The 26,751-nt window shown below is 46.3% G+C and overlaps 2 protein-coding genes across 5 annotated transcripts; both read right to left on the bottom strand.

The window, feature by feature from the left end:
• Positions 1-3,776: 3,776 nt before the first annotated feature.
• DHX8 (DEAH-box helicase 8) lies at positions 3,777-18,705 on the bottom strand. Its single transcript, XM_069877088.1, has 23 exons — positions 18,552-18,705; positions 18,160-18,245; positions 17,466-17,538; positions 16,555-16,640; positions 15,838-15,947; positions 15,428-15,739; positions 14,978-15,122; positions 14,221-14,424; positions 13,654-13,741; positions 13,222-13,319; positions 12,531-12,678; positions 11,963-12,144; positions 11,378-11,572; positions 10,812-10,997; positions 10,123-10,333; positions 9,633-9,814; positions 8,732-8,872; positions 8,326-8,481; positions 7,340-7,477; positions 6,802-6,930; positions 6,006-6,202; positions 5,677-5,856; positions 3,777-5,191 (listed from the first exon to the last, which is right to left on the bottom strand). The coding sequence occupies exons 1-23, from the start codon at positions 18,661-18,663 to the stop codon at positions 4,972-4,974; spliced, it is 3,579 nt and encodes a 1,192-aa protein (XP_069733189.1). The 5' UTR covers positions 18,664-18,705; the 3' UTR covers positions 3,777-4,971.
• Positions 18,706-19,183: 478 nt separating this feature from the next.
• On the bottom strand, positions 19,184-26,564 carry TMEM106A (transmembrane protein 106A). 4 transcript variants are annotated; one of them, XM_069876928.1, is made up of 7 exons: positions 24,605-24,901; positions 24,099-24,162; positions 23,420-23,579; positions 22,841-22,981; positions 22,164-22,207; positions 21,514-21,567; positions 19,184-20,201 (listed from the first exon to the last, which is right to left on the bottom strand). In XM_069876928.1, the coding sequence occupies exons 1-7, from the start codon at positions 24,807-24,809 to the stop codon at positions 20,081-20,083; spliced, it is 789 nt and encodes a 262-aa protein (XP_069733029.1). In that variant the 5' UTR covers positions 24,810-24,901; the 3' UTR covers positions 19,184-20,080. The 4 variants fall into 4 exon arrangements, with proteins under 4 accessions (XP_069733029.1, XP_069733027.1, XP_069733028.1 ...); XM_069876926.1 differs by lacking the exons at positions 19,184-20,201; positions 21,514-21,567; positions 22,164-22,207 and adding an exon at positions 26,360-26,564 and having other exon boundaries at positions 22,248-22,981; positions 24,605-24,833; XM_069876927.1 differs by lacking the exons at positions 19,184-20,201; positions 21,514-21,567; positions 22,164-22,207 and adding an exon at positions 24,922-25,070 and having other exon boundaries at positions 22,248-22,981; positions 24,605-24,833.
• Between the last annotated feature and the right edge of the window lie 187 nt (positions 26,565-26,751).

Below are 26,751 nucleotides of genomic sequence, written 5' to 3'. Positions count from 1 at the left end.
AAGTGGAGGAGCAACTTCATACTGCACCTTCCTCAAGTCAAGTACTTCCTAAGGGACTTATTTATGCCTTCTGGAGGCAAAATATAGATGCAGGCTGTACCCCACTGCAACACTGTGTTTCTAATGAATGAGACGAGCAGTGTGCTTTTATTTGGTATCTAAATCTGCAAGATTCCCAAGGATTTCACGTTAATCCAGTATTCTTGGGGCCACTCTCTGCCCAGCCACTTTTCCTTCTGGAAAGGGAATTCAGGGAGCTAGTTAACATTTGGATGACATTTTAGAACTGTGTTTCACTCAGGGTTTTTCAAGTCAGTGCAACAGATTGATTGCTGCAGAGCAGTTCTGGGAATCAGCAAGATCAGGTTCTCAGTGGCCTCCAAAGGGCAGAGATTTATAACCAGATCAGAGAGCTGGGAGTCAATAAATACACTCTACAGTCGCAGCTCAGCGAGACAGAGAGGCAGCTGAATAGGAAGAGGTGCTGTAAGTAACAGACAAAGTGTCCCAAATTTCTCATGCTGGTCCTGGAAGCACCATCCCCATCCCACCACACAGAAGATGTCTCAGGTTTGCTATCTGGTAACTCACAATCCCCCTCATGCAGCAAAGCTGCCTTTTCCTGAGGTGAATGCTTTTGGCACTTGAGGGGGGAGAAGTGTGCGTTCCTGTGTGATAGCATTCACAGCTGGGGTAAAACAACCTTAATTCTTTTTAGTAGGCACGTTGTTACTGTGTTGATGGTTGGACTTGATGATCTTAGAGGCCTTTTCTAACCTTAATCAACCTTCTACGGTTCAGTATCCTTTCACCATGCAAATTCACAGCCAAATGTTGCTCTACAGCAGGCAGGTAAGAAAGACATCATTCTTCTTCATGGAAAACCCTCTTAAGACAGAGTTCTGCTCACAAGACCCACTCAGACATCCAGATGCAAGCGTACATAACATTCTCACACTTTTTTACTATTGTATACCCATTATATTCAAGATCTAGCCCAGCAGCTTATTTATGAGGATGTGATGAAGTATTGGGAACAGCAAGAAATAAACCCTCAGCACTCATTGCTTCCTAACATAATTTTTGTCTAAAATTGTTTCTTCCATGTGGTTGCTATTGTTGCAATGGCTTTGCTGTTACTCTGCTCTATCAACACCACAGAGCCCAGTAGGATGCACTATAAATCTGATACCCAGAACATTTGCAAAGTTCCTTTTTGCCATAGTAAATAATTAACGCTTAACATTACAGCGCATCCCAGATGTACTCTTACAGTGAACCATCCAGGGCAAAGGAATCACCTCTCGTAGTAACAGGCTGCAGAGCTAGCGGCTGCAATTTGCTGAAGCTGCCCCAGGAAACATTCCTCTTACCAGATTCCACACGCTGAAATAAGTAGGAATGGTGATAACAAAAAACAAGGACAGCAGCAAATTTCACATTATGGGTTGAGCACCAAATGAGAAGGCAAGAGAGTTATAAGAAGGCACATTCATCTTTTTCAGGCTGTATACAACGCAGACAACTGATGGACCTGGGCTTGGCAAAGCCTCTACAACATGCTCAGGGTCCACAGGCAGGTCAGGAGGGGTGACACGTTATTCCTAGCAGTGCTGAGAAGAGTGCCAGGGTGAGATGTGCCAGGAATGAATTCTGGCCTGGCCAGGTTAAGACTCTGAAAGCCACGTGCGCCGAGCAGCGAGCAGCGTCAATTCACAAGATGAGAGGAGCAGATATCCCTTGGCCCCGTTGGCACAATTCCTGTCACACCCCATAGAGACTGGTGGGAGCATGGAGCTCTACACCAGCCACTCCTGTGTGCAGCACATTCTCATTCACACCTATTTAAGAGGCTCAGCAGAACAAAGGGAACCACAGCTGGCCATGACCACTCCTGGTCAGTACATTTAACCTGAGCACAGGATGGAATCATCTCCTTTGCAGCACTAAGCCCCTCTATTACAGTGCAGGACCAGCATGTGGGACTCACTAGCACCCTGCTCTGCTGAGCCACAAACCTTGGGCTTTGCCCCAGCTGAGCTTCCAGCAAGGAGAGAAGTAGCTCCCACACAACCCTGTTCATCTCTGCCATGGAGGCTTCCATAAAACAAGGCTTAGGAAAAACTCAACCTTGCTGTGCTCAACATTCAGGCTTGGTGATGAGAGGCCCTATTTTTGAGCCAAATACATCAGCAAATCCAGGATCAGTGTAGCCTCACTTCCCTGTGTGTGGACAGAGCAGCCAGAGGATTTATGTCTGTTATGGAACATATGCACACAAAACACATTTGCTAAAATCAGGTACTCACTCACTATATTCCCAGCTGGCCTGAAAGAACAATACATTCATAAATGAAAAATTCCATGGAAGTGCTAAGAGGTCAGTCTCACAGCCTTCTGCGGTCACCACAGGAACCTCATGAAAACCAAATTACTATAAAACAAAACCCCCATTGTGCAAGCAACATGGTGCTGTCACACTGGTGCTGGTAACAAGGCCATTATGGAAGCTACGGTAGTTACTGTAACAGATATTTATCTTTCTTGCATTAAGGACAAAAGGTTATTTTGGGTGTGTGTGAGTACACACAAATGTGTGAGTTACCCTTCTACTGTGAATCCTTCGCTTGCGACAATCGGCAAACACATGGAAATCGGCCTATGGCACACGCTGCCAGAGTCTGAGACAAGGATTGTTTGCTCCATTCACATCTCCACAAGTGAAATGAGGTCCCCAGCCAGGCAAGGAGCACATCAGCCTTTGGGGAACCCAGCAATGTGCAGTTTGTGCTACTTGCATTAAAGTTCCACAAACCACCACATTGTCGATGAGTAGAGAGGGTCAGACAGCTCAGAGTTCCTGAGAAGAATCATTCAGCATTTCACATCGCTCCTTGGTCTTTCAGGAGGAGGTGAAATAAAAGTGACCATAGCTTGAGCCTTCATCTACATCCCTTTCCTCCCTCCCAAAGGCTCGTGCGAGCTCGTGCTCGTTCTACCAGCCTCATGTGGGAACAGAACTCATAGAATCATGGAATAGTTTAGGTTGCAAGAGACCTTAAAGCCCATCCAGTTCCAACTACCTGCTATGGGAAGGGACACCTTCCCCTGGACCAGGCTGCTCAAAGCCTCATCGAACCTGACCTTGAACATCTCCAGCAGGGATGGGACAGCCAAGACTTCTCTGTGTAACCTGGGCCAGGGCCTCTCCACCCTCACAGGAAAACATTTCTTCCCAATATCTCATCTAAATCTCTCACTTTTCAGCTGAAAAGTGTTCCCCTTACCCTGTCACTACACTCCAAGCAGTATCAAGGATAAGTGGTTCAAGTTTGTAAGCCAGCATTCATATTTTCCAGGCTAGATTTGGATGCAGGGTATTCCCAGCGCAAGCAGCTGAGGTTGACATGGAAAAGTTTCTGTAAATTAAAGGATATTACTGAAAAAAATGACACCAAGGGAAGCAGTAACACAAACAGAACAGATGGCAACTGCTTGCTTCAAGGAAATCCTCTCTGTTGCCCCATTTACCCTACCAAAAGTCAGAAAGAGAATGCATAGGAAAAGCAAACACAAAATTAATTTGGAACAGAAACACTTCTAAATCTGCTGTACAACTGGGACTTCCACTGGGTACATTTGCTCTTCTGCATCTACCATTTGACTTTTGAAAGTCAATCAGAAGTTTTCATAGAAAACACTAACAGATGCAGCTGCTGAGTTTATGGAAGGAAAATAGAAGAGTATTTGCACAGGACAACATTCTCTGCCTGATGCCATAATGAAAAAAGCCTCCAAACTTACAAACTTAAGAATTCTATTTAACTTTGTGAAGATTTAATGCCACAGGAAAGCTCAGGGCATTTATACAATGTAATAAAACACTATATACAGCGACCCTGTCCACGTCTGTACACAGATATAGATTTCCAATGCAGCTTTTCAGTGTGAGACAGCCTTCAAATGCACCAAGAGTGAAACAAGTACCTGGTAACTAGTAAAAACTGAGTTTTTGCAGCTAAGGAGTCAAATAAGCTTCCTGTGTTTGCCCCAGAACACATAATTCTCAGATAGCTTCAGCGTGACATAGTGCACACAGGATGGCCAGTTTCTTTTTAAACAAGGAATGGTTACACAATGCTTTACAGACATTTGAGCTGTAAGAGCACATTCTATAAAAACCCCAGCAGTTGTGACGTCACCAAGCATTCTAAATGGAAATAAAACACATGACACATTGTACAGAAGGTCTAAACATCTGTAACCACTTACGTTCAGAGGGAGCCGTGCTGCAGAGTGGATGTGGTTAATTACCGCTCGACATACCAGCCTTCAGCACACAGGAGATGTCAATGAAGGATAAGCCTTGCAGTCTGACCTGCGCCCATTGTCCAAGGATAACCGACATTCTGGCTGGGTTTCAAGAGATCTTTCCTGCCTCATCCCAAAGCCACAGATACTAAATCTCACCCCCAATGGCTTACGATAGCGCATAAAAGATATAAAGATGGAGAACAAGCAGCTCCCAAAAAAACAGCCACTGTCCAGGAGCATAAGTAGAAATAAATCACTTTTAACAGCGTAAATAAAAACTATTCCAGTCTCTGTCTGCCACTGAGACACAGCTCGGTGAGCAACTATTTTTTCAATCATTATCTTTTTGTTGTTGTTCAGCTCAGTGTCCAGATTTCCGAGGCTTAGGTTTTGTCTCCTGAAAGGGGAGCAACTAAAGAAGCACTTCAAAAACCACTTCCGAAATGCTGCTGCACACTGAGACCAGGGTCATTCATCCCGTGGCTGCGGAATCTAAGCACACGCCGCCTCCTTGTGCTTTTGCTCCGAAAATATTCATTTTCTATTCATTTCATAGGCAAGCTTCATTTGAATGTCACTTCTTTGAGGACATTTGCAACAGTGCAAAAATCATAGTCCCACAAATATAAAACCTGTAAACGTTTATGAGGGAAGGATTCATCGCCGTCTGAATGCACGTGATATCCTCCAAGCATTGGGCTCCTCATAGCGATTATACAGGGGTTCCAGCCGCTGCTGCTTCTTCTGTTTGCTCAGCTTGGTTGGGTCAGAAACCTTAAAGAAAGCAGGCGCAAACTCCACCAGCCAGCGAGGATCAATAGTCGTCACTTCACGCATGTATTCCTTGGTGGTCAGCACCAGCTCATGGTACACCACCCTGTGAAAAGGGGGAGCAACAGTGGAAATCAGTTTTTCCAAACAAGAAGAGAAAGGCGAAGCCTGGAATATCTAAGCTTGCACCTTTATCTCTGATTGATTCACCCTCCTTCAGCATAAGACCCCTTACAAGCTCCAAAAGAACCAGAAGAGCCATTTTTCCTCTCCTACTTCACAACTACTCATCCGCATAGATCTACTTCATTCCACTTAAAACAATTCTCTCCCGCCCTGCCCTCTCACTCTTTAAAGCTCACTTCCACAAACAGAAACACAGCATTTACAAGCTTTAGGCCTGGCCTTGTCTTAAATATGTCTCAGCCCCACACATGCACTCATTTTAGCAGTGGAAAGAGCCAAAAGCAGACCTGAAACCTTCTTCCCTCTGCACACTGCTGAGAAATCAGCAGGCTATAATTTGATCTGTGTTTCACAGACAGCACACACCACAACCTTTTCAAAGTTCCACGGCATTGCTTTCCTTACCATTCTGGCTGTCTGTTGAAGAGGGCACTGGATGGGTGGATATAAACTACTTGTTGATCAATAAGAGTCCGATAACCTTCCTGGGGATCCTTCTTTGCTGCGTTTCGGAAGAAGCCACTACAGATAGCCTTCTGGACTCGAACCGTTGCCTTCCCACAGGACACCACATCCAGCTTGTGCCTGCCAGACAAGATTAGACAGCAAAAAAATCAGAGTCCTTCAGATTTGGGCACAGCAACCAACACCAGATGAGTAAAATTTGTTTAGCTGCTATGGCATAAAGACACTAAGACAACCAAGTCACTACTTGTCCTTTGTGCCAAACTCACCTGTCCATAATGCCCAGCATCTGCTTGCGGATGTCCTGTGCCCTGCGTAAAGATCGGGCTTGGATAAAATTTTCATAGCACCAGGGATTTGAAAACTTATTATTCTTCCAGGAATTGTATACAGCCAGAAGCGTGAGGTGGTCCCCCTCTGTCTGATGGAACTTGGCTTTCTTCTGATCAGCAAGCGCTTGCTTATCCTACCATATAAAATACATACAAATCAGGTATCTGCATTGTAGAGACGACCCTTGTGCAACACAAAAGAGGACACAGGCTCCTTTTCACCCACACCATGACTTTTTAAGTCTACCAAGAAACAGACTATGTAAGACTGAAAAGCCAACACAAAATGTTGAGTGCTGAGTGACTAAGGACTAAGCGACAACAACCTAGAGGTCACCGGAACTGCTCTCACTAAACCAAGAATACAATATGAATGGAAAGCCTAGAACTGTTCTTGCCAGACAGACCTCACATAGACTCTCCTAAAGATTCTCCCATGACAAGGACCTGACCAGAAAAGATTAATAAGTTTGGGGTTTTTTACTGATATTTTTTATTCTATTTCAATCTTTATTTGTGAAAGGACACTTCAAAGGAAATGCTGTAACACAATAGAGAATGTGAGACTTTTCACTTCCATCTTCCCACCTGCAAAGAAGCTCCCAACATCCACAGCTACAGAGTGTTCAACCACAAGGCACACCAGAACCACAATGCTTACTCTCACACGTGAGGCAGGCAATCACAGACACCCAAACCATAACAACTGCTACTTCTTGGCAGCATTACTTACCTTTGGCCTGTAGAACACATTCTGTACAGACAGCATGGAGACTATCGTCAACATTTCCTCGCTGCATCCCAGATGTACGGACATGATCAGCATCTTACACAGCATAGGCTCCAAGGGGAACTCTGCCATCTGCAAGAAACCTGTTTCAGGCTACCCTGCAGCATCTTGGAACAACCCTGAGCTCTCTCATTGCAAAAGAGCAATATTCTTGATTCCATGCTCCCTTTCTGAAATAGTATGCTTTACCCAGAATAACTTCACACAAAGTGAAACAAATTATTCTTCTATAATCACTATCACTAAAATATCCAAATACTTACAGGAAATTTTTAGACATTAATAAAAGTAACCTTATGAATAAAGAGAAACAATAGCTGTTTCTTAGAAAGCAGAAGGTACGTAACTACAAAAGATAAAAAGCTACCAATAAAATACAGGACAAAAACAGGAAAAGGAAGCCAAGTGTGCTAGGCAAGTCCTTGTACCATTACTCCTAGCACTAACTGGGTTGATGTGAGAAGTATTCTGTTCAGCCTACCCTGCGTCCCAGTCGAGTGAGCAGACCCTCGTCATCCAGAGCTCCCAGGGTGTAGAGCTGCTCCATGGCTGTTATGAGAGTTTCCATTGGGGGAGCATCCATAAAGTCAAAGGAGAGCAGATCGTTGATGCCCATAGCCTGAACAGAGTGGAGAAAACCCAAGTTAGAACACTGAGAAGACACCGAACTCCAGCCAGAGATATATATATAACCATCAACAAGGCACTGCACTGCAGAACTTTAAGCAACCCTGGCTTTATGTCCTTATCCTGGCTGTAACAGCAGTCATGAATACATGGCTGTATTTCTACACTTGAAATAACCCACACAGGCTCATGGCTTTGACCCATTGTTCAGTTTTTACTTTACCTCGGTACGGTACTGTTCCATGCATCTCTCAAGTGAGATGATTCAACCAAGGAGACACATTGGCTAAATGTTGGTTTTGAAGACTTCCTGCTTTGTAAAACAGAGCGGCTTGACCGCTCCAACAGACACTAAACATGCCTCCATCCCTCCTTCCCCTTGTTCCCAGAAAGGGGGAAAGGCAGCAACTTCCCCAGCTGCTACGTACTGGGTTAGATCCAGCTTGTGGACTCCCAGAGGGATGGTACACAGAAGATGTAGATGGCTGGAGATCAAATACCACTCAAACAGTGTGTCCTAGCTGTTAAAATAAATGTCCCTTCCATAGTGAGGGTGTACTGCCCATAAGACTCCTGTTTCTCAAACCTCCTGCAACTAACAGTTCTGTGCAGCAGAGACTTGTAATAACGTAGGTGGATACTCAACATTATAACCCTTGACAGAAAAGTGCAGGAGCATTCTCAGTGCCCGAGAATTACATTTGAGGCAGTTTCCCTTCCAAAATACCTCTGCTCACTAGAAGGATCTGAAGTGATGGAAGTACTTCACAGAGCTCAAAGAGGGTCGTTTACCAAAACGCTTATGATAACATTGACTTGCTACAAGTCTGAAACACCCACCTTCAGGGAAAGTACCGTACTGGCCAAATTAGTTCTCTGGATTTCAGGCACATTGGTGGTTAGCATTTCATCTCGATAAGCACGCTCTGTATACAACCTATAGCACTTTCCTGGTCCGGTTCTCCCAGCCCTTCCTGCTCGCTGCTTTGCTTGAGCCTAGAGGTAGCAGAGGCAAACAGGAAGAGGTGAAAACAAGAAAAATGATTAATTATTGACAAGTTGACCTGTATTCATCAAAAGAGATTTCTACCACAACTCAGGAAAGTATGTATTCTTCAGGCACAGCCTCAAGGAGTCATCAAAAATGTGGCTTTATCGTTGCCTCCCTTGGCTTCCATGTGCTTGGATGCCTTCATCAAGACACACACTACCAGCAAAGGTTAAAAAACAGAACTCAAACACCTACCTGTGAAATCGGCGTCACAACCAGCTGGTCAATTCCAGTCTTCGAGTTATAAACTTTCTGCTTCACAAAGCCAGGATCAACTACATAATATATGCCATCAATAGTCAAAGATGTCTCGGCAATGTTAGTGGCGATGACAACCTGCACACAACAGTTGATTCAGTTCACTCTCTGTCTTTATTTGCCAACCCAACCATGCTACTCGACGTCAACAATCCTTTCTACATGATACAAGCAGTCCGTTATAAAAGCAACTATCATTTAACATCGAAAGGAGAAACGCGTTCACAGAGGAACAGAAAGAAATGTTATCTCTACAGTCAAGGATGGACAGGGTTTAAGTATCTACATTTCATTTAAATTTAGGCAATGTGGGACAAAAGTATGATAAAATTCATAAATAAAAGCAAACAAAAATCAGGGTAAGTTTGTAAGAGACTGCAATGAATTCAGGGAGAAGTTTTGCCTATCAAACACTGTCCATATTTAAAGAAGAATCTTCCAGAGAATCTCTCTCTACATATTCATTAACTGTTTGGTAGGAAATCTACATCCATCCAAGAGGAACTGCATTTCAACTTGAGTGAAGTTAACATCCTTTAAAGGGAGCATTAAAAACCACACTAAGAACATCCCACACAGAGCTTTGCTACACCAGATGTTTTTCTATACATGTTCAAAGGCTTAGATAACATGTACAGGCATGGACACAACCAAAACCAAGCTCTAAGCTGTGTATAAGCCACCTTTTCTCCAGAACTACACCATTTTGCCTGAAGCTGTAACTAACAGAGGCAGAAGTGCTAAAAAGAAAAAAAAAACAAATATGATTTGCTGTGTAATACACCCCACTATTAAAACATATTCAACAGAAGATGAAGCCATACTCAGCTGAAATTACCTTTCTGCTTCCTGGTGGAGCTGGGTCAAAGATTCTGGTCTGCATTTCACTGGGTAAAGCTGAATATACTGGCAGGATAATTAACTCTGGAACATCAGGTCCTAGAGATTTCATCCTCTCGTAGAGGATTTCGCAGGCAGTGTCAATCTCTTCCTGACCAGTTAAAAACACCAAAATGTCACCTACAAGGGAAGTAAATAAAAACAGAGTGAATTCTGTTCAGTACCACATTGCCATCCACATCTTTCCCATATAAAGCAGAAGATTTCCAACTTTCGCTAGCCCGTGGACAACAACTCTTAGCCAGGAGCAGCATACTTCAGCCTTCCACCCAACTTCTCCAGCATTTTACTTAAGCTATTTTCAAGCAATAGAGGACAACGCCGAGAGCATTTTGTTCATGGTACTCATAGATCACCCATGATTTCTAGAAAGACCTCGCTCATAGGCACTGGAGTCTTAGAATCACTCCAAACGATCCTCCACTCACCTGGTGGCTCTGTTAAGTGGATCTGCATAACTGTAATCAGACTGGCATCCAAATAATCTGTCTCTGGCTCTTTCGTGTACAGGATTTCTACTGGGTATGTTCTGCCAGGAATCGTGAAGATCGGTGCTTCGTAAAAGTACTGAGAGAACTTCACAGCATCCAGGGTTGCAGACGTCACTATCAACTTCATATCTTGCCGTTTCTGCACTGTCTACAGCAGGATAGAAAGCTCAAGTCACTTATTGCCTTTGGGACATACAGAACCTGAATGAAGTCAGAGAAATATGGCTAGTAATAGCAGGAATTCTGATGTCTGAGCAGAGGAGAAGCTCATTTCAATACCCAGAATTTCAAACAATCGACCGCTAAGGTCACATTTCAAATCTTTCTTATCTACCTATCACAGAAAGCCTCTGTCAGAGCAAGAACACCCCTCTCCTCATCCATCGTTATGAGCATCCTAGACTGCCAGTTCTCATTGTTTCTGCTGAGTTTTGCTTGTTTTATCTTCACACAGCAGCTCATCTTGTGAAATTTAGACTACAAACCCTCAGGAGCATTTGTTTTGCCTTCAGAAGAGACTTCTAGAGCACAAGTGAACTTAACTTGACCTTGCTTTTCCCAAGTGCTCCTACCAATATGTAGCACACAGAGGACACTGAGGCAGTAACAATCAAATGCTACGTTACCTTCTTCAGGAGTCCAAAGAGCACATCTGTATGGATGGTCCTCTCGTGGGCTTCGTCCAGCATGATAATGGCGTACTGAGTCAGGTCAGGGTCTATCAAGCACTCCCTCAGTAACATACCATCCGTCATGTATTTGATAACAGTTTCAGGGCTTGTGCAGTCTTCAAATCGAATGGTGTAGCCAACCTAGAAAGAAGAATTGCATAGAAACTGAAGTTACAGAATTAAGTTCAAAGTCAGCTGAACTTAAGTTCAAGACCTTAATTCTCAGAATTAAGGTGTTCAAGGCCAGACTGGATGAGGCTTGGAGCAACGAGCTGGTGTCCCTGCCCGTGGCAGGAGGTTGGAATTGGATGGGCTTTGAGGTCCCTTCCAACCCAAACACCATTCTGTGATTCTATGATTCTAAGTTATTAGCCCTACTAATTCCCAGTATGATTACTCTGCAAGCTCATTTAACAGTCTACAAGGGAACAGACACAGGGACATGCAAACAAGCTCCAGTGCCAATATTCACTGCTTTTCCTCATGCTTATTTTAGCATGGTCTTCAGCACAGAAATTTACCTCTTGTCCCAGGCAGCAACCAAACTCTTCTGACACCCTCTTCGCAACAGACATCGCAGCCACTCTGCGAGGCTGAGTACATCCAATCTTTCCTCTTGATGTATATCCCGCCTCAGCCAGGTATTGGGTGATCTGTGTTGTTTTCCCAGATCCTGTCTCTCCAATAACAATCAGAATCTGATTGTCATGCACAGCCTAGAAAAGGTCATAATAGATGTACTCATCAGCATTTAAAACCAAAACACAAACAAAAATACATCTAGGAATGGACAGAGCAGCTACTGCCCTTGCTCCAGCTAACTGAGACCAAAAATCATACCAGTGTTCTTACTGATCAAGTCAGCAAACTGCTTAACCGTTTAGCTGACTCATCCCTTGCCAATATGATCCTAGTTTCAGTATTTACTTAAATCAATAAATACCTGGAGCTTTACTAGAGAATACAGATAATTCTTTAAAATAATTATTATCAACTACAGTTGTGCACTTAAAATTATAGACTATTCACCTGCCAACAAGCTAACCGAACAATAGTTATTTTAAATTATTGCTCACTCATTCAAGAATGCCATTTCCAAGTCTTACTTGTATCAGCTGCTCCTTCAGTCTGAAGATTGGGAGACTCTCTCTCTGCTCAATGATGGAAAGCTGGGTCTTCTTACCATAAGAAGCTTTGTTGCCCCCAAACGCATGTTTCTTCCACTCTGGGATATCATTGGGCATCATCCCAATACCTCGCATGTTTGCAGCTATTTGTCTGCCATCCACTAGAGAAGAAATGATTTCACCATTACATTTAGGTTTACACAGCACAGACCCTCGTGATCTGGCTCCTATTATTCCATCATCCATGCCTTCTATGCTTGTGTGCTTAGGTATTTTTTAGGTTCCTATACATATACTCCCACTGTTACATTAACTTCCATGTAAAAAAAATAGCTCACCATCCGCCAGAGCTTTTAGTAATGCATCCTGGAGAGATAGCAGGATATACCTGTGCATTTCCCTTGACATTCCCTTTTCCACCTCAGTGGAAAAGCATTTGCCTTGCCTTTGAGGCAAGGCAGACAAACCCAATAACAAGATGCTTCTCCTGGGTTGCTCAACCATCACAAAAACTGCAGAGTTCACACTGAGATGTTTTCAGTCGTACCATCAGGGAGAGGATCTACCCAGTGCGTGTTGAGTCCCATGGGGATGGAATCCATCTCCGCTTCTCTCTGGGCTTGTTTCAGCTCTCGTCTTTCTTTAGCTAAGGCACTCTGCATCATTGCAGCTTGGGACAAGGAACCATCTGGATTCTGGAAAGCAAGAAAAAAAATTAGCATTTCAAGCATGCCCAATCCTTCAACTTCAGTTCTCCTTGTCGCCAATGTCCACTAGAAGCCACTTCTGAAGACGCTTTAGAAGATGTTAATTTTTGATCTATTTGAGTTCCAGGGTATTTCCATTAGACCAGCCTCATGAACTGCCATAGTAACGACTAACAGGAAGCATCCTTACACTGTCCGTAAGAAGAATTATGGCACAATCAATGGAAAATAAGTATTTCTCTACCACCTTCTACTTTTAAAATGTAAGAAAAAGCAGAACAGAGGAAGTATGTTCTAACACGCTATGTGAAATGGCTGCTGCTGCTGGCTACAGCATGTTTTGGTTCTATTATTCCACTTCAATGTCACCAGTTAAGAAACCAGTTTTGTAAGTAAAGAAAGGATCTTCAGTTCAATGCTAATGTTTTTAAGCGCTCTCAGTAACATCCAGGTGGAAAACTGGTTGTTAAATTCCCAAATATTTATTGAATTAAATCAGGTATAATGGGATTAGTCCTAGAAACCTCTTACCTTTACTATTTTGATGGGACTCATATCCATGCTCTGTTTAGTATGGCCTCGAAGGAAAGGCGGCTCTTCTTCAACCAACTCTATCTCAAGGTCCTCATCTAAAATCCACAAGTGACAATTTTTATAGAAACATCTTCTTTCAGGTACATAAAAGCACCTCCTCAAAGGGAGCTTCCTGTGTATGCTTGATTATAATGTAATTAGATAGTTTGAAAAGTGAAAACACCACAAACAATAAGAACACAGAGACAGGGCACATCCAGATGCCACTAATAATAAGGCTAGAGCAACCCTAGTTTCAAATGTTTAAGGTGACAGCAAATTGTGAGATGTTTCACAACCACACTTATATCTATCATCTCTTTTTTAGTCAAAACATGTCCAGAAACACAAAGAATTCACAGCAACAGTAGGAGTACTTGGAAATCCTACCTTCTTCATCATCCACTTTAGGAAGAATTCCAGTCTCCTCATCAAAGTCAGGAAATTCTTCCTTGGAAAGCACATTAGCTGCAATCATCTGGGAACAGAACAAACACAACATGAATCTGTCCCCATGAATAAACACAACTCATACGTATGAGGTCTCGTGCCTAATGTTATTGCTAGACTTGTAAAACAGGAACACAGCATGTTGTGACTTCAGAATGAAGGCACAGTCCTACATTCTGACACACATCTCCCCAAGACATTCAGCCTCTGAGCAAGCAGTCCTCTTGTTATTCTAAACAACATCCATGTGAGACAGCAGGACTGTACTGATAATCAAATATCACCCAAGTGTTACTGGATATAGATTGTGACTCCCCCCAGGTCAGAGGGATCTCTGGAGGTGACTTCAGTCTCCTGCTCAAAGCAGGGCTGCTTTCATGGTCAGAACCGAGCTACAAGGCCCAAAATGCAAGAAGGCATCAATTTAGAGGAGCTGCATTTAAGTCCATGAAACTCCACAGCAACTTTAGGGATTGACACCCCATTTCCCTGAAAACAAAACCACACCTGTTTTATTTCCCATTTCTCTGGGTCTGAAATCCGGGTGAGGCGTTTCCTTTCGAGGCTGTCGTCCTCCACCTCCGGGGCGTTCACCAGGGACAGGTGACTGGGTCTGTCGGGGTTTCTCATAGAGGTTTCTTCATTGGTTTCTCCAACCAGGTTTCTCCTCCGGTTTGGATTCAAGTCTTCCCCAGTGTCTTGATCAACATCCTATATTAGATTGATTAATCAGTCAGTTCTCCCTATACTGCACTTCTCACTTCTATCAACACTGGTGCTTCTTCTAATGCAAGACAAAAAGGTGGAATACTCAGAAAGACTACCGCCAACAACAGTGCACGCACACACACACATCCCCCTCCCCCAAATGCTATCTTGCATGCTTTTATTTTCCAGTTGGTATTGTGAGGTAAGCACACCCTGAGGCCTGGGACACTCTGCTCCACCTTGGCAATGGCAGTAATTTCATTTTAAATTAAACACTTATACTGACAAACACAGCAATAGTATGAGGTTTGCTTTGTTGCTCACCTAACATGCCAAGTCAAAAAAATCTGCTAGGAACATTACACCAAAACCAAGAACCTACAGAAAATGAGTAAAAAGTAACAGGCCTCTTAAACACAGAACACTAACACTATTTTTTTAATCCCATTTCAAGGGTTATGTCTTAGTTTTCATAAAAAGGAGAGAAAAATGGTAAAGAGAGACAGAATATTTGGCACCACAAACTAATTTAAGCACAGTAGAATATCCTCCATACCTTCATGCTGAGGCTGGTTTTGGATCCAGTAAAGGATAACACTTTGACTTTCACTCTTTGTCCTTTGCTCACAACATCAGCAACATTAGCAACTCGTCCTTCTCTTCGGAGCTCCGAGATGTGGACCAAGCCCTCCCAACGCTTCCTGTAGGTGAAGCAGAGAGGAGAGAGGGGCACAAGACGTCATATATCATCATTCTGACAGTCCTTCCGACCATTCAGAGTCTGGATTAAAATATTTTATTGTCAATTGATTGTTTGCATATGTTCATAAAGTTTTTTTATAAAGAGAACACCCTCTGCTGTTGGATTTATTTTCTGAAACAGACCTGCATTTTGACATCAAAACCCAGAACCCCTCACTGTAGCCCCATCACCTCTTTGTGGCACCAGCACAAAAGAGAATTCAGAGGGAACAGTACCAGATTTACTGAGAATATCAGGAGGTACCTTAGTCCTTCCAGCTGCACAAAGCATCCAAACTGCATTATGCTTGTGACTTTGCCATTGTAGATGTCCCCGATGGAAGGCTCCTCAGGCGGTGGACGGTCTACATGCTTGTCTCTCCATCTCTCACTGCTCCTCTCGATGTACTTCTCTCGATCCTTATGGTCCCTACCGGGACTTCGACTTCTGCTCCTTGACCGGTATCTGAACTTTCCCCTGTTCCTATCCCGAGTCCTAGAACGAGACCTAGAGCGAGATCTGTGCCTTCGTTTCCTGTCCCTGCTACGGCTACGGCTTCTCCTCTTTCTCTTTGTCCTACCAATAAAAAAAATAAAAATCACATTTTCAGTGAAATTCCACATCAGCACAGATCAAGCAGGTAATAGCAACAGCCCATCCCTTCCTCCAGGGACCTGTGGTCGCTGTTCCTCTGCTTGCCCTGTCTGTCGGCCCCAGGCATCAAAGCTTCAAGTTCTTTAAGTGCATCAGCAGCCACTTTCACATCGTCTTCATCCAGCATGTTCTGCAAGAGAGTACATTCTGTAAGAAGGCTGATAAAGAGTGTAAGACAAAGTAGTAAGCTACAGAAAGGGTAACCACATGCATACCTATTGAGGAGGAATGTAAGATAAAAAAAGATCACACAGAATACATGACATGGGGGAAAAAAGATGGAATAACACAACCCCTCCTGTTTTGCCAAAACACTGAAATAAGGCTGCTTTTATACAGGAGAGCTTTTCAGCTCCATGCTGCAAATTAGCACAGAAATGCAAAATACAAATCCCTCGTAGCAGCTGAATGTCCAACACTTATCTAGTTTCTAATCCAACATTAGGAACATCAGGCAAGAAAGGCTAGGCTACAAATTTCCTGTCACAAGACCCTCATCTTCCAAGCATTCTGCAGCACTGAATTAACGTGGTCATTGCTGCAACAGCCACTCCTGCTCGTTACATGCAGTAATCTCAGCCTTCCGCCTCTCTTCAGCTTCGTTCCTCACAGACTACTTTTTTTAAGCAAGGAGACACTCATGTTAATATGAAGAAAAATTGAAACTATGAGAAACATGAAAAAAAAAAATCATGTTTTCATATATTCTCAAATGAAATCTGAAACGATGACCTTACCCTGACGCTGGGATTATCCGGCCTGCAAAGGGCTGGGAACAACTCCTTCAACTTTTCCTTCTCCGATTTGGGTTTGACAACTGCTTCTGATTTTGAGATTTAAAACAAAAATAACAACCAAACTTAGCAAAGCTGGAACAATTTGCTCTTGATTTCGAGATTTAAAACAAAAATAACAACCAAACTTAGCAAAGCTGGAACAATTTGCTCTTGATTTCTCTGCAACTATATAAAGGTTAACTTTCCCCTAAACGCAACAGTTGACGCAGATTTTACAGGGATTCTACTCAGAGATTAGAGTGCTACCTCCCTATAAATAAAATCCTGATTATTAGTGAATCTGTGAAATATAAAACCACCCTCAAAAGTGTGTTCTCAGAACCCAAACAGCTTTGCTTATCTGCTGTGAAGAGCAGAGAGCTTCTTGCTGCAATAATCATAGAATCATGGAATGGTTTGGGTCGGAAGGGATCTCAAAGCCCATCCAGTCGCACCCCCTGCCACAGGCAGAGACACCTCCCACTGGATCTGGTCGCTCCAAGTCTGTTCCAACCTAGCCTTGAACACCTCCAGGGATGGAGCAGCCACCACTGCTCTAGGCAACCAGGGCCAGGGCCTCCCCACCCTCACAGCAAAACATTTCTTCCTAAGATCTCATCTCAATCTCCCCTTGTCCTCTCCCTGCACTCCCCGATCAAAAGCCCCTCCCCGGCTTTCCTGGAGCCCCTTTCAGTCCTGCAAGTTAGTCCAATGTCTCCCCAGAGCCTTCTCTTCTCTAGGCTGAATTTGCCTTACAATATCAGAACAACAACTACATTGATCTCACTAACCATCACCAAAACCTACAAACATATACGAGTTTTGTTTTCCTTTTCAAGCTGAATTGATAGAAGAGACAGGATTATCCACACCTTTGCTCGTTGACGGTTTTGGTGGAGGCCGCATCGTCTGTATGAGTCGCAGCAAATTGCTAATAAGGGAATCCTGAAAAGTCAAACAAAATACTTTAAGCAATAACTGCAACGCTATCTTTCATCATTAGCACAAGTAAGATTTACTAGCAGGACAAAACCAAGCTCAAATCTGAAGACGCAGGTTCATTGTCAGACAGCATCACTGGACTTCATGCACATCCTAAAAAGATTTGGTAAGCTGACTCTAAGAATTTGTATGATAAATCCACTTAAGTGACTTTTCTAATTGTCATTTCTAAACGGCTATTTAACCCCACTGCAGTTATTTTTGAGGAACTTGGAAACCCAGCACCTAAATAACATAAAAAGAGTTACAACAACATACACCTCAGCAAAAAAGCCCCTTCCATATTTTGTAATGCTCCATGAAACAACAATGGTTTGAGACCTCAGAAGGACACCTCGTAAAAACCTCAGAGTTTTTCAAAAGCAGAAGACTTCAACGTTTTTAATGAAAGGGAGAGGAAGGCCTGGCTTGATGAGGCAGGAATACTCAAAGGCTAAATAGTGCATAGTTCTGCAATATAAGAAAACCCCTAATGACCTCTCACATCTCTCTATTTAAACAAAATGCTCTGCAAAATATATCAGGCCAAGAAGAACACATCAAGAACACTCAGATCTTACTTACAGTGAACTCAGCCCCATTCTTTAGAAGAACTGCTTTGAAGGTGTCAAACGTAGTGTTCTTCTCAGCAAGATTTATCACAAACTCAGCTGTGGGGGAGGAGCAGAAGGGAAATCAGAGCAAATCGGTGAGAGACTGCACAAATCCTTCACCTAGAAAGTGGCCGCAGGGGCCTCTCCCGGGGAGGGGGCGTGGGGGACCTCGAGGGGAGCTTGTCCCGGGGAGGGCATGGAGGAAGGTGTTTCCCCGAGGAAGGGGATCTCGGGGGGTCTATCTCGGGAGCCAAGGCGCTTCCTCAGGCTCACGGTCGGCTCCCTGAAGGAATTCCATGACTGTTACCCGAGTTCGCCAAGCACCTCCCAACTGACAGGAGCGGCCCCCACCGCCGCGCTCACCCAAGTCCTTGTCGTTGATTCCCAGGTGGTTGTCCAGCTCGGTGCACACCTTGGACACTAAAGATAGGTATTCGAGCTTGGCGAGTTCATCCAGAGCCGCCACCTCCGCCATGATAACTCCCCTCCTCCTCCCGCCGGCAACACTTCCGCTTCCGGCGCGCGGGCGGAAGTTGGTGGGACGCTGGTCTGCGTCGCGGGGACGGGCGGGGCACCCAAGCGCGCGGCCCCGGGGGCGTGGCCATGCGGAAGGGGCGCGGTCAGAAATGGGGCGCGGTCAGGAGGGGGCGTGGCCAGCGCTCCCCGCCCTCGGCTCCATGGATCCCAGCAGCTCCCAGTCTCGTTTTACCACCCCCACCTCACCGGGAGGCCAGGAGCAGCTCTGAACCCGCTCCGCTGCTGGGGGTACAAGCACCATCCTGGCAGGGATGCGCTCCTGCCGCCTCTTTTGGATAAAGGCACTCAAACCCCCCGGGCCTAGACGTGGCTGTTCCCAAGTATCTGTGCAAACCAGCTCTCCCAGGCACAGATGGACTTGGTGGGGCTTCTTCAAAGTAAAAGCATTAATTGCCAAAGCACACGGGGGAACGGTACGTGCTGGCAACCAGGCACCACTGGCCAAAAGCAACAATCACTTTCCTTCACGACATAGAAATGTATTTTCCTTTTGCTGAAATGGATGAACAGCGAGCAGACGAGCTCACTTTAAAACTACATAAAGCGATTCAAAAATAGGATCGTCAGATCACAACCAACGGATGTGACTTATCTGGACTTCTGTAAAGCCTTTGGCATGGTCCCCCACAACATCCTTCTCTCTAAATTGGGAGAGATATGGATTTGATGGGTGGACGGTTCAGCGGATAAGAAACTGGTTGGATGGTCGTATTCAGGGAGTCGTGGTCAATGGCTCGAAGTCCAGATGGAAATCCATGAAAAGTGGTGTCCCTCAGGGGTCTGTACTGGGACCAGTGCTGTTCAATATCTTCACCAACGATATCGACAGCGAGATTGATGACACCCTCGGCAAGTTTGCAGATGACACCAAGCTGAGTGGGGCAGCTGCCACACCAGAAGGACGAGATGTCATCCAGAAGGAACATCACAGGCTGGAGAAGCAGGGCTGTGAGAACCTCATGAGGTTCAACAAAGCCAAGTGCGAGTTACGCAACATGGAAACAATTGGAGTTAGTCTGATTAATAGGGCACTGCATCCAAAACAGCAGTGAAACACAGAGGGTTCCCATTCCCATCCGCCAGGCAGAGACACCCCGTGTGCTGCTCACTCTGCTGAAGCATCAGCTGTGATAAGGCACTGAAAAAGGAAAGGTGCAATCTCAGGGCAGGAGAGTCCATGTTCATAAGGCCAAGCACGTCGCCATCTTTGCGTGAGGGAGGGAAGTGTTATCCAAGAAACACAGAGCCTCCTGTTTAAGGCACAGATCAGGAAGCCGCCCCAGAAGCTTGTCTCCCCCTGACCTGCCTTTGTGGTGGGATGCACTGCACCCACAAATCTCTGCAGCCTGGCCCTGTCACGGTGGGCGCTGGTGCAGTGGGTGAGGCAGCGTGGCATTCCCCCGGCAGTCCACGTACTGATAGTCTTCAAACGTCAGCTGCTCGGAATGGCTCAGGTACGTGCAGGTCAGGGTCCCCCTGCAAGGCAAAAGCAGATCAGCACTGTGCTTGCAATTGTACCAGAGGAGACCTCTCATAACGCTGCAGTCCCATGGTGAGCTCTCACTGCCGTTCTGGTTTGTCCCTGCTACATAGCCCCAGAACACAACAGTCAAGACACCCTCAGCTCAATTTCCCCTGTTGGAGAGGAAAAGCATCTTTCGGACTGCATTAAAGAAAGTCTTTACAAGATCACCACCACAACAAGAGACATGTTGGCCATCCTAGATGGATATTGAGACTTCCTACCCCAGCATAACACTCCTGTGCCATTTTCTTTTCCAGGAACTGCAGAGAGCGATGAGGTCTCCCCTCAGCCTCCTCTTCTCCAGGCTGAACAGCCCCAGGTCCCTCAGCCACTCCCAGAACCCCTGGGCTCCAGACCTTTCCCCATCTCCGTTCCTCTTCTCTGGATGCACTCCAGCCCCTCAATGTCTTTCTTGTACTGAGGGGCCCAGAACTGAGCGCAGGATTTGAGGTGTGGCTCCACCAGTGCCAAGTGCAGCAGGATGATCCCTTCCCTGCTCCTGCTAGCCACCCCATGGCTGATCCAAACCAGGCTGCTGTCGGCCTTCTTGGCCACCTGGGCCACTGTTGACTCATGTTCAGCTGCTATCAACCAGCACCTCCAGCTCCTTTTCCACTGGGCAGCTTTCCAGCCATTCTTCTCCAGGCCTGGGGTGTTACATGGGGTCTTTGTGACTCAAGTGCAGGACTTGACACTGAGCCTTGTTGAACCTCATACCACTGGCCTTGGGCCATCAATCTAGCCCGTCCAGATGAGCACCTGTCGTACCCTGGTCCTCTACTCCACTCCCTGAACAGGGGATGCCTCAGCCAAAGAATCTGCAGCAGAACATGCTTTGTGCTGCCTTGCTCTTGGCAGCTGCTGCCAGAACGCTCAGAGGCCCGGCTGAACGAGTCTGCCTCCAACACCGCAAGGCAAGCAGGCACAATCAAACCAGTCAGTACTTCTCACTCTGGAGCAAAGAATTACTTCCCAACAGCTACAATCACTATTCCCGAAGGAAGCTCGCCAAGGCAGCTTGCCTTAAGCAACAGTGACAGCTTGAGCTGTCAGGCAGCCTGAATCCAAGGGGCTTTTCAGGGCAGCAATGGCTTTGGAGAATTATCTCCTCCTCATACCTCAGCAAACCCATCTGGGTAACAGCACATTGACACTGCCAGCAGCTCAGGTCTTGATAGTGACCATAGGTCTCCCTGAAGGGAGCTGAGAAACAGTGCAGGTGATGTGAGGGAGAGTCACAGTTCTGAATCAGGCATCACTTACTCTACGTGCAGCAGAATGTTGTGAACTTTGACTTTTGTCCAGGTGCAAATCTTACTACAAGAGAAAAGAGAGAGTTAATTGCACAGGAGCTGCCTGCACCACGTGCCTCCTGACCTCAATTATTCCATTGCTTCCCTATTTCTCTAGAAAGGTCTAGCTTTGCAGTATTCTGCAACAGCTATGCAGGCGAAGTCCTTCAAGCATAGCAGTATCTACATCAGTAAAACATGTTTTTGCTACTGTAACCCTTTATCTAGTAAGCACAGGTCTCATAAAAGACAGTTCACCATCCTGCCCTCATAGCAGCTTTGGGTGCCATGAGCTTCACATGGTTTGCTGGTCATTTGCAGAGAAATGCAGTTTGTATGAAGTACAACCTAGACATCAAGTTGATAGTACTCAGAGTGTATGGAAAACATCACTGCTGAGCCAACACTAAGCAGAAAATACCAATAAACTTTAAAGGAAATGGGTTTAGAATAGATGTGCCAGGCTTGTATCCAGATCAGCTCACACATGAAACTGAGAAGGATACACTCATCCAGCTTTGCTTTACAGGCAGGACCAGCACAAGAAATCTCTTCATAAAAAGCCTACAAGCACTGATGTTACTTACTAACCAAGGCAAGAAACCTTCAATAGTTACTCACTAGGTGTTGTCATCCAGTATCTTACTGGTCACCGTGTAATAGATCTGCAAAGGTGAAGAGTAATGAGCCACAAAATCACTGAGGTTGGAAAAAACATCTAAGATCATCAAGTCCAACTGCCAGCCCAACCCCACCATGACGACTGAAAAAAGAAAGGAGGAAGTACTCAGGAACTGCAGTTACATCCGTGTACAGTTCAGAGAGCTGAAGCTGGGAGAACGGACCCCCATTAGGTGTCTGAACCTGAATTTCAAGATCTAGTATAACAATTGTTTCTAACAGTAGGTAAGAAAACAGAATCAGAAATAACATCTAAAAAGGCCTTGAAAAGGCCACATACCCGACCCTTACACCAAGAACGTGCAGTGCTTCAACTGTTCCCACCAGGGTTTTGTCTGACCTGTTTTTAAGTATGCCATTGTTTTAAGGCAAGCACACAGCCCAGCCCACCGCTTGAAGAGCAGACAGATCTTCCTTGCCCGGTAACGTATTAGCTTCAAACTCAGTAACCTGTAAGTTCTTACAACACCCCTTCCCAAAGTGGGATGTGGGAAGCTGCAAGGGCTTTGAGTATTGGGCAGACGGATGACAAAGAGTGGATCGAGTACACAATGAGCACCTCCCTGCCCAGGACATCCACATGAGTTTAGAGGAAAACAAGAAACAGCAGAACTCACCTGGCTGCTCTGCAAAGGGCTCATACTTAGTAGGGTTGTCATGGTGACCTTCCCCACCACCAGGGACTGGTGCAAAACCTCTGCGTCCAGCTGCACCACTGTGACCACGTAGAAGTTGTTATTAGTTATGTTCAGCACGTTCTAGGTAGAAACAAGCCACAAATCACCTTTAAATATGCTCCTGCTGTGACCTTACAACAACGCTAGACCACATCGTCCCTTTCAGGTCCTCACAGCCACCCCAGCCACGACGGCAGACATGCTGCAGGGTCTCCCATGACAGTCCATGAAGGACAACCAAGCAGCTCAAGGGTGCAAAAGAAAAAGGACTCCTAGAATTAATCACAGTGCTGCTTCTACACAGCTCCTTTGGCCACTTTGTGCGACTTGCCTGCTCACAGCCAGGCCTGCCACGCCTCTGATGTTCTAACACACTATGGATGTTGATTCTAAGCAGCCAGAGAGTGGAATGAGATGGCGGGAATGGTAAGACTGACTTCAGGCAGTGATCAGTCAGCTTACACAGGAGATAAGCAGGGAGCCCTTCAGATCCACTCTCACTGCCAGATGAGCACTTACCGTCATGTTGAGGTCTACACTGGTAGTGGTGGCATCAAAGCTAACGGACGAGGCCCTCAGCCCTGCCGGCAGCACAGTAACGGCACGAGGAAACAGGAAGAAAATACTGAGAGATGTTGTCAGCAGGCAGATGGTCACAGCAAGACATACATAGAATTTCCTGCAAAACAGCACCAGGGCCACAATCATTCCTTCAGTTTATCAGCTGCAAGCACCTGCAGCTCTGCTCCAGCTCAAAGCAAGGAGATGATAACAGCTTTGGGCGTAAGAAAACTAAGATAGATTTGTCCAGAACTATTTGCTAGCTACAAAGTCACGGCAGAAGCAGGGCAGAGCCCCCCACACTGACACGGTGCATTATGGTACACGTTGCTAGAGACCAAACAACTGCACACAGAAAGTTATACAATATCTGCTACCGCTGAAAAGACACAGTAAAAATTGAATCTCAGATGGTTGGATGGGGCCTTAAGCAAGCTGATCCAGCAGGAGGTGTCCCTGCCCATGACAGGGGGTTGGAACTGGATGGGCTTTGAGGTCCCTTCCAACCCAAACTGTTCTATGATTTGACTGCAAAACACAACACAAAGAGCAAAACACCCAGAGGACTAAGGCTTTCCTTCATACACAGAAGAAGTAGTCAAAAGATGAGAAAAGGGAAAAATTTAACTGGACTTACGTTCGTCTGGGCTTCAGCCTCTGGTCACCATATGGAATCAGAGCCACCAGCTGCTTCTCTTGCTCTGAAAGAGGTGGCAGAAGAGCAGAGATCACACTAAGCACACGAGTAAATAAAGCCAATTGCATTGCAGGACACTACGCAGCAGCCTAGTGTCCACCTGTTCTCGCTTCACAGCTGATGCTGTCTGATCAGAAAGCAAGTGTAACGCGACTAAGATTTCAGTCTGAACATTCCCATCTCTGGGCAGAAACAACTCAGCAGCTCCAGGGTGGGCTTTGAGCAATTATTGAGAAACAGCACTACCTGCCTGCCCTCCTTATCCATGCCCCCAACAGAAGCAGCATACAGAAGTCCCAAGTGAGCTGGGGGTACAGAGACAGGACATTCCTAGACTAGACAGAATAAAGACCTACTGGTTTAACCAAGGTCTTTAGGGGAAGAGATGGGTACCAACCTCAGAAGGCTCAAAAAGCACTGACACAGCACACAGAAGAATCACGTACCCCTGGGGATCCTTCCCGTTCCCTGACACGTTGGACAGTTGACACAGCTTTGACGTGCAGTGTCCACACAGGACACCGCGGAGCCATTTATGCTGGCGTAATTAGCAATTTCATCTTCATCATCCGGTTGCCTGGGTAAGATCAGTTTGCCTTCACTCTTTTTTTGGTCAAGGTTTTTCCAGAGCTGTGAAAGTTTTCCACCCATGGCTGAAGGAAGAATTCTCGTTCTCTGTCCAAAATAAACACACGATAAGAAAATCTTCTCTATGAACCAATCTCCAAGAGCAGCACCTGTAGCACCTGTACTATCCAAATACCGAGCAATTTTCTTGAAGCTCAGCTCCAACGTTGTTTTAAAGGCGAGGGGGGTGGCAAGAGAGGAAGGGGCAGGGTAGAAAGAAGGTAAAGAGAGCGAGGGTGTGGGCTTTGCCTCTCTGCCCTTCCCCGCAGCCCCAGACCCGCTCCCCGGCGCCTCCCGAACAAACCGCCGGGCGTGTCCCCAGCCCCGCGTCAGGGCAGCCGGGAAAGCCTCGAGCAGCGGGGCGAGGGGAGGAGAGCGGCGCTCGGCCCGGCTGCCCCGTCCGCCGGCGCCCCCGCCCTTCCGCCTCTTTCTCCTTCCTTCCCGCCCCCTTTTCTCCCCTCGCACCCCCTCTCCCACCCCCACCTTTTCTCCTTTTCCTTCCCCTTATTTTCTTCCCTTTTCACCCCCCTCCCCCGCCTTCCCGCTCACCGGACTCCGCCCGGGGCGGGGCTGAGCGCGGCCCTGCGGCCTCGGGGCAGCGCGGGAGCGCAGGCCGGGGATCGGCGAGGGGAAAAGGCCTCTCGGATCATCGAGCCTCCCCCCTTCCTACCTGCCACTAAACCGTGTCCCTGAGCACGTCTACCTGTCTCTTAAACCCCTCCAGGGATGGTGACTCCCCCACGTCCCTGGGCAGCCTCTGCCAGGGCCCGATGACCCTTTCTGTGTAGTTTTTCACTGATATCCAGTCTGAACTGCCCCTGGCGCCGCTTGAGGCCATTGCCCCTTGTCCTGTCCCCTGCCACTTGGCAGAAGAGCCCAGCTCCCTGCTCTCCACAACCTCCTCTCAGGGAGTTGGAGAGAGCAATGAGGTCACCCCTCAGCCTCCTCCAGGCTAAACACCCCCAGCTCTCTCCTCATAAGGCCTGTTCTCCAGCCCCTTCACCAGCTTTGTTGCTCTTCTCTGGACTCACTCCAGAGCCTCAACATCCTTCTTGTGGTGAGGGGCCCAGAACTGACCCCAGGATTCGAGGAGTGGTCTCACCGATGCCGAGTCAAGGGGCAGAATAACCTCCCTGGACCTGCTGGTCACAACATGTCTGATCCAAGCCAAGATGCCATTGGCCTTCTTGGCCACCTGGGCCACTGCTGGCTCATGTTCAGTCACTGTCAACCAACACCCCCAGGTCCTTCTCCTCCAGGCAGCTTTCCAGCCACTCCTCCCGAGTCTGTAGCTGCACAGGGTTGTTGTGCCCCAAGTGCAGGACCCAGCATTTGGCCTTGTTAAACCTCATGCCATTGGTCTCAACCCAGGCGCCTGTTCAGATCCCTTTAGAGCCTCCCTGTCCTCCAACAGATCAACACTTCCTCCCAGCTTAGTGTCATCTGCAAACGAGGGTGCACTCGATGCCCTCATCCAGGTCATTGATAAAGATACTGAACAGGGCTGGACCCAGCACTGAGCCCTGGGGGACACCACAAGTGACCAGCCTCCGGCTGGAGTTAACTCCACTTACCACAACTCTTCTGGCCCAGTCCTCCAACTAGTTTTCCACAGAGGAGAGCATGTGCCTGTCCAGGCCAGAGGCAACCAGTTTATGGTAAAAACACTGCTGTTTAATATCTTCATCAGTGATGTAGAAAGAGAGATCCAGTGCACCCTCCACAAGTTTGCAGAGGATGCCAAGCTGAGTGGGGCAGCTGCCACAGCAGAAGGATGGGATGTCATCCAGAGGGACCTGGACAGGCTGGAGAAGTAGGGCTATGAGAACCTCATGAGGTTCAACAAAGCCAAGTGCAAGTTCCTACACCCGGGTTGGGACAATCCCTGGTTTCAATATAGGATTGAGAGCAGCCCTGCAGAGAGGGATGGGGGAGGTGCGGGTCAATGTGCACTCATAGCCCAGAA

Source organism: Phaenicophaeus curvirostris, chromosome 26 (assembly GCF_032191515.1).
Source record: "Phaenicophaeus curvirostris isolate KB17595 chromosome 26, BPBGC_Pcur_1.0, whole genome shotgun sequence".
Lineage (NCBI taxonomy): Eukaryota > Metazoa > Chordata > Aves > Cuculiformes > Cuculidae > Phaenicophaeus > Phaenicophaeus curvirostris.
Note: the sequence above shows the minus strand (reverse complement) of the source record. Positions and strands in the feature narration are given on the sequence as shown.

What these genes read in the sequence shown, in the direction of transcription:
- TMEM106A (XM_069876926.1), bottom strand. Translation starts at nt 24,809, where the DNA reads ATGGGTGGAAAACTTTCACAGCTCTGGAAAAACCTTGACCAAAAAAAG. An exon ending in AACGGGAAGGATCCCCAGGG is followed by an intron (nt 24,163 to 24,604) that starts GTACGTGATTCT and finishes CACCTCTTTCAG; the next exon opens with AGCAAGAGAAGCAGCTGGTG. An exon ending in AGGCTGAAGCCCAGACGAAC is followed by an intron (nt 23,580 to 24,098) that starts GTAAGTCCAGTT and finishes GCTGTTTTGCAG; the next exon opens with GAAATTCTATGTATGTCTTG.
- DHX8 (XM_069877088.1), bottom strand. Translation starts at nt 18,663, where the DNA reads ATGGCGGAGGTGGCGGCTCTGGATGAACTCGCCAAGCTCGAATACCTA. An exon ending in GTGCAGCTGGAAGGACTAAG is followed by an intron (nt 15,123 to 15,427) that starts GTACCTCCTGAT and finishes CTTCACCTACAG; the next exon opens with GAAGCGTTGGGAGGGCTTGG. An exon ending in TGAAGGAGCAGCTGATACAA is followed by an intron (nt 11,573 to 11,962) that starts GTAAGACTTGGA and finishes GACCTTTTCTAG; the next exon opens with GCTGTGCATGACAATCAGAT.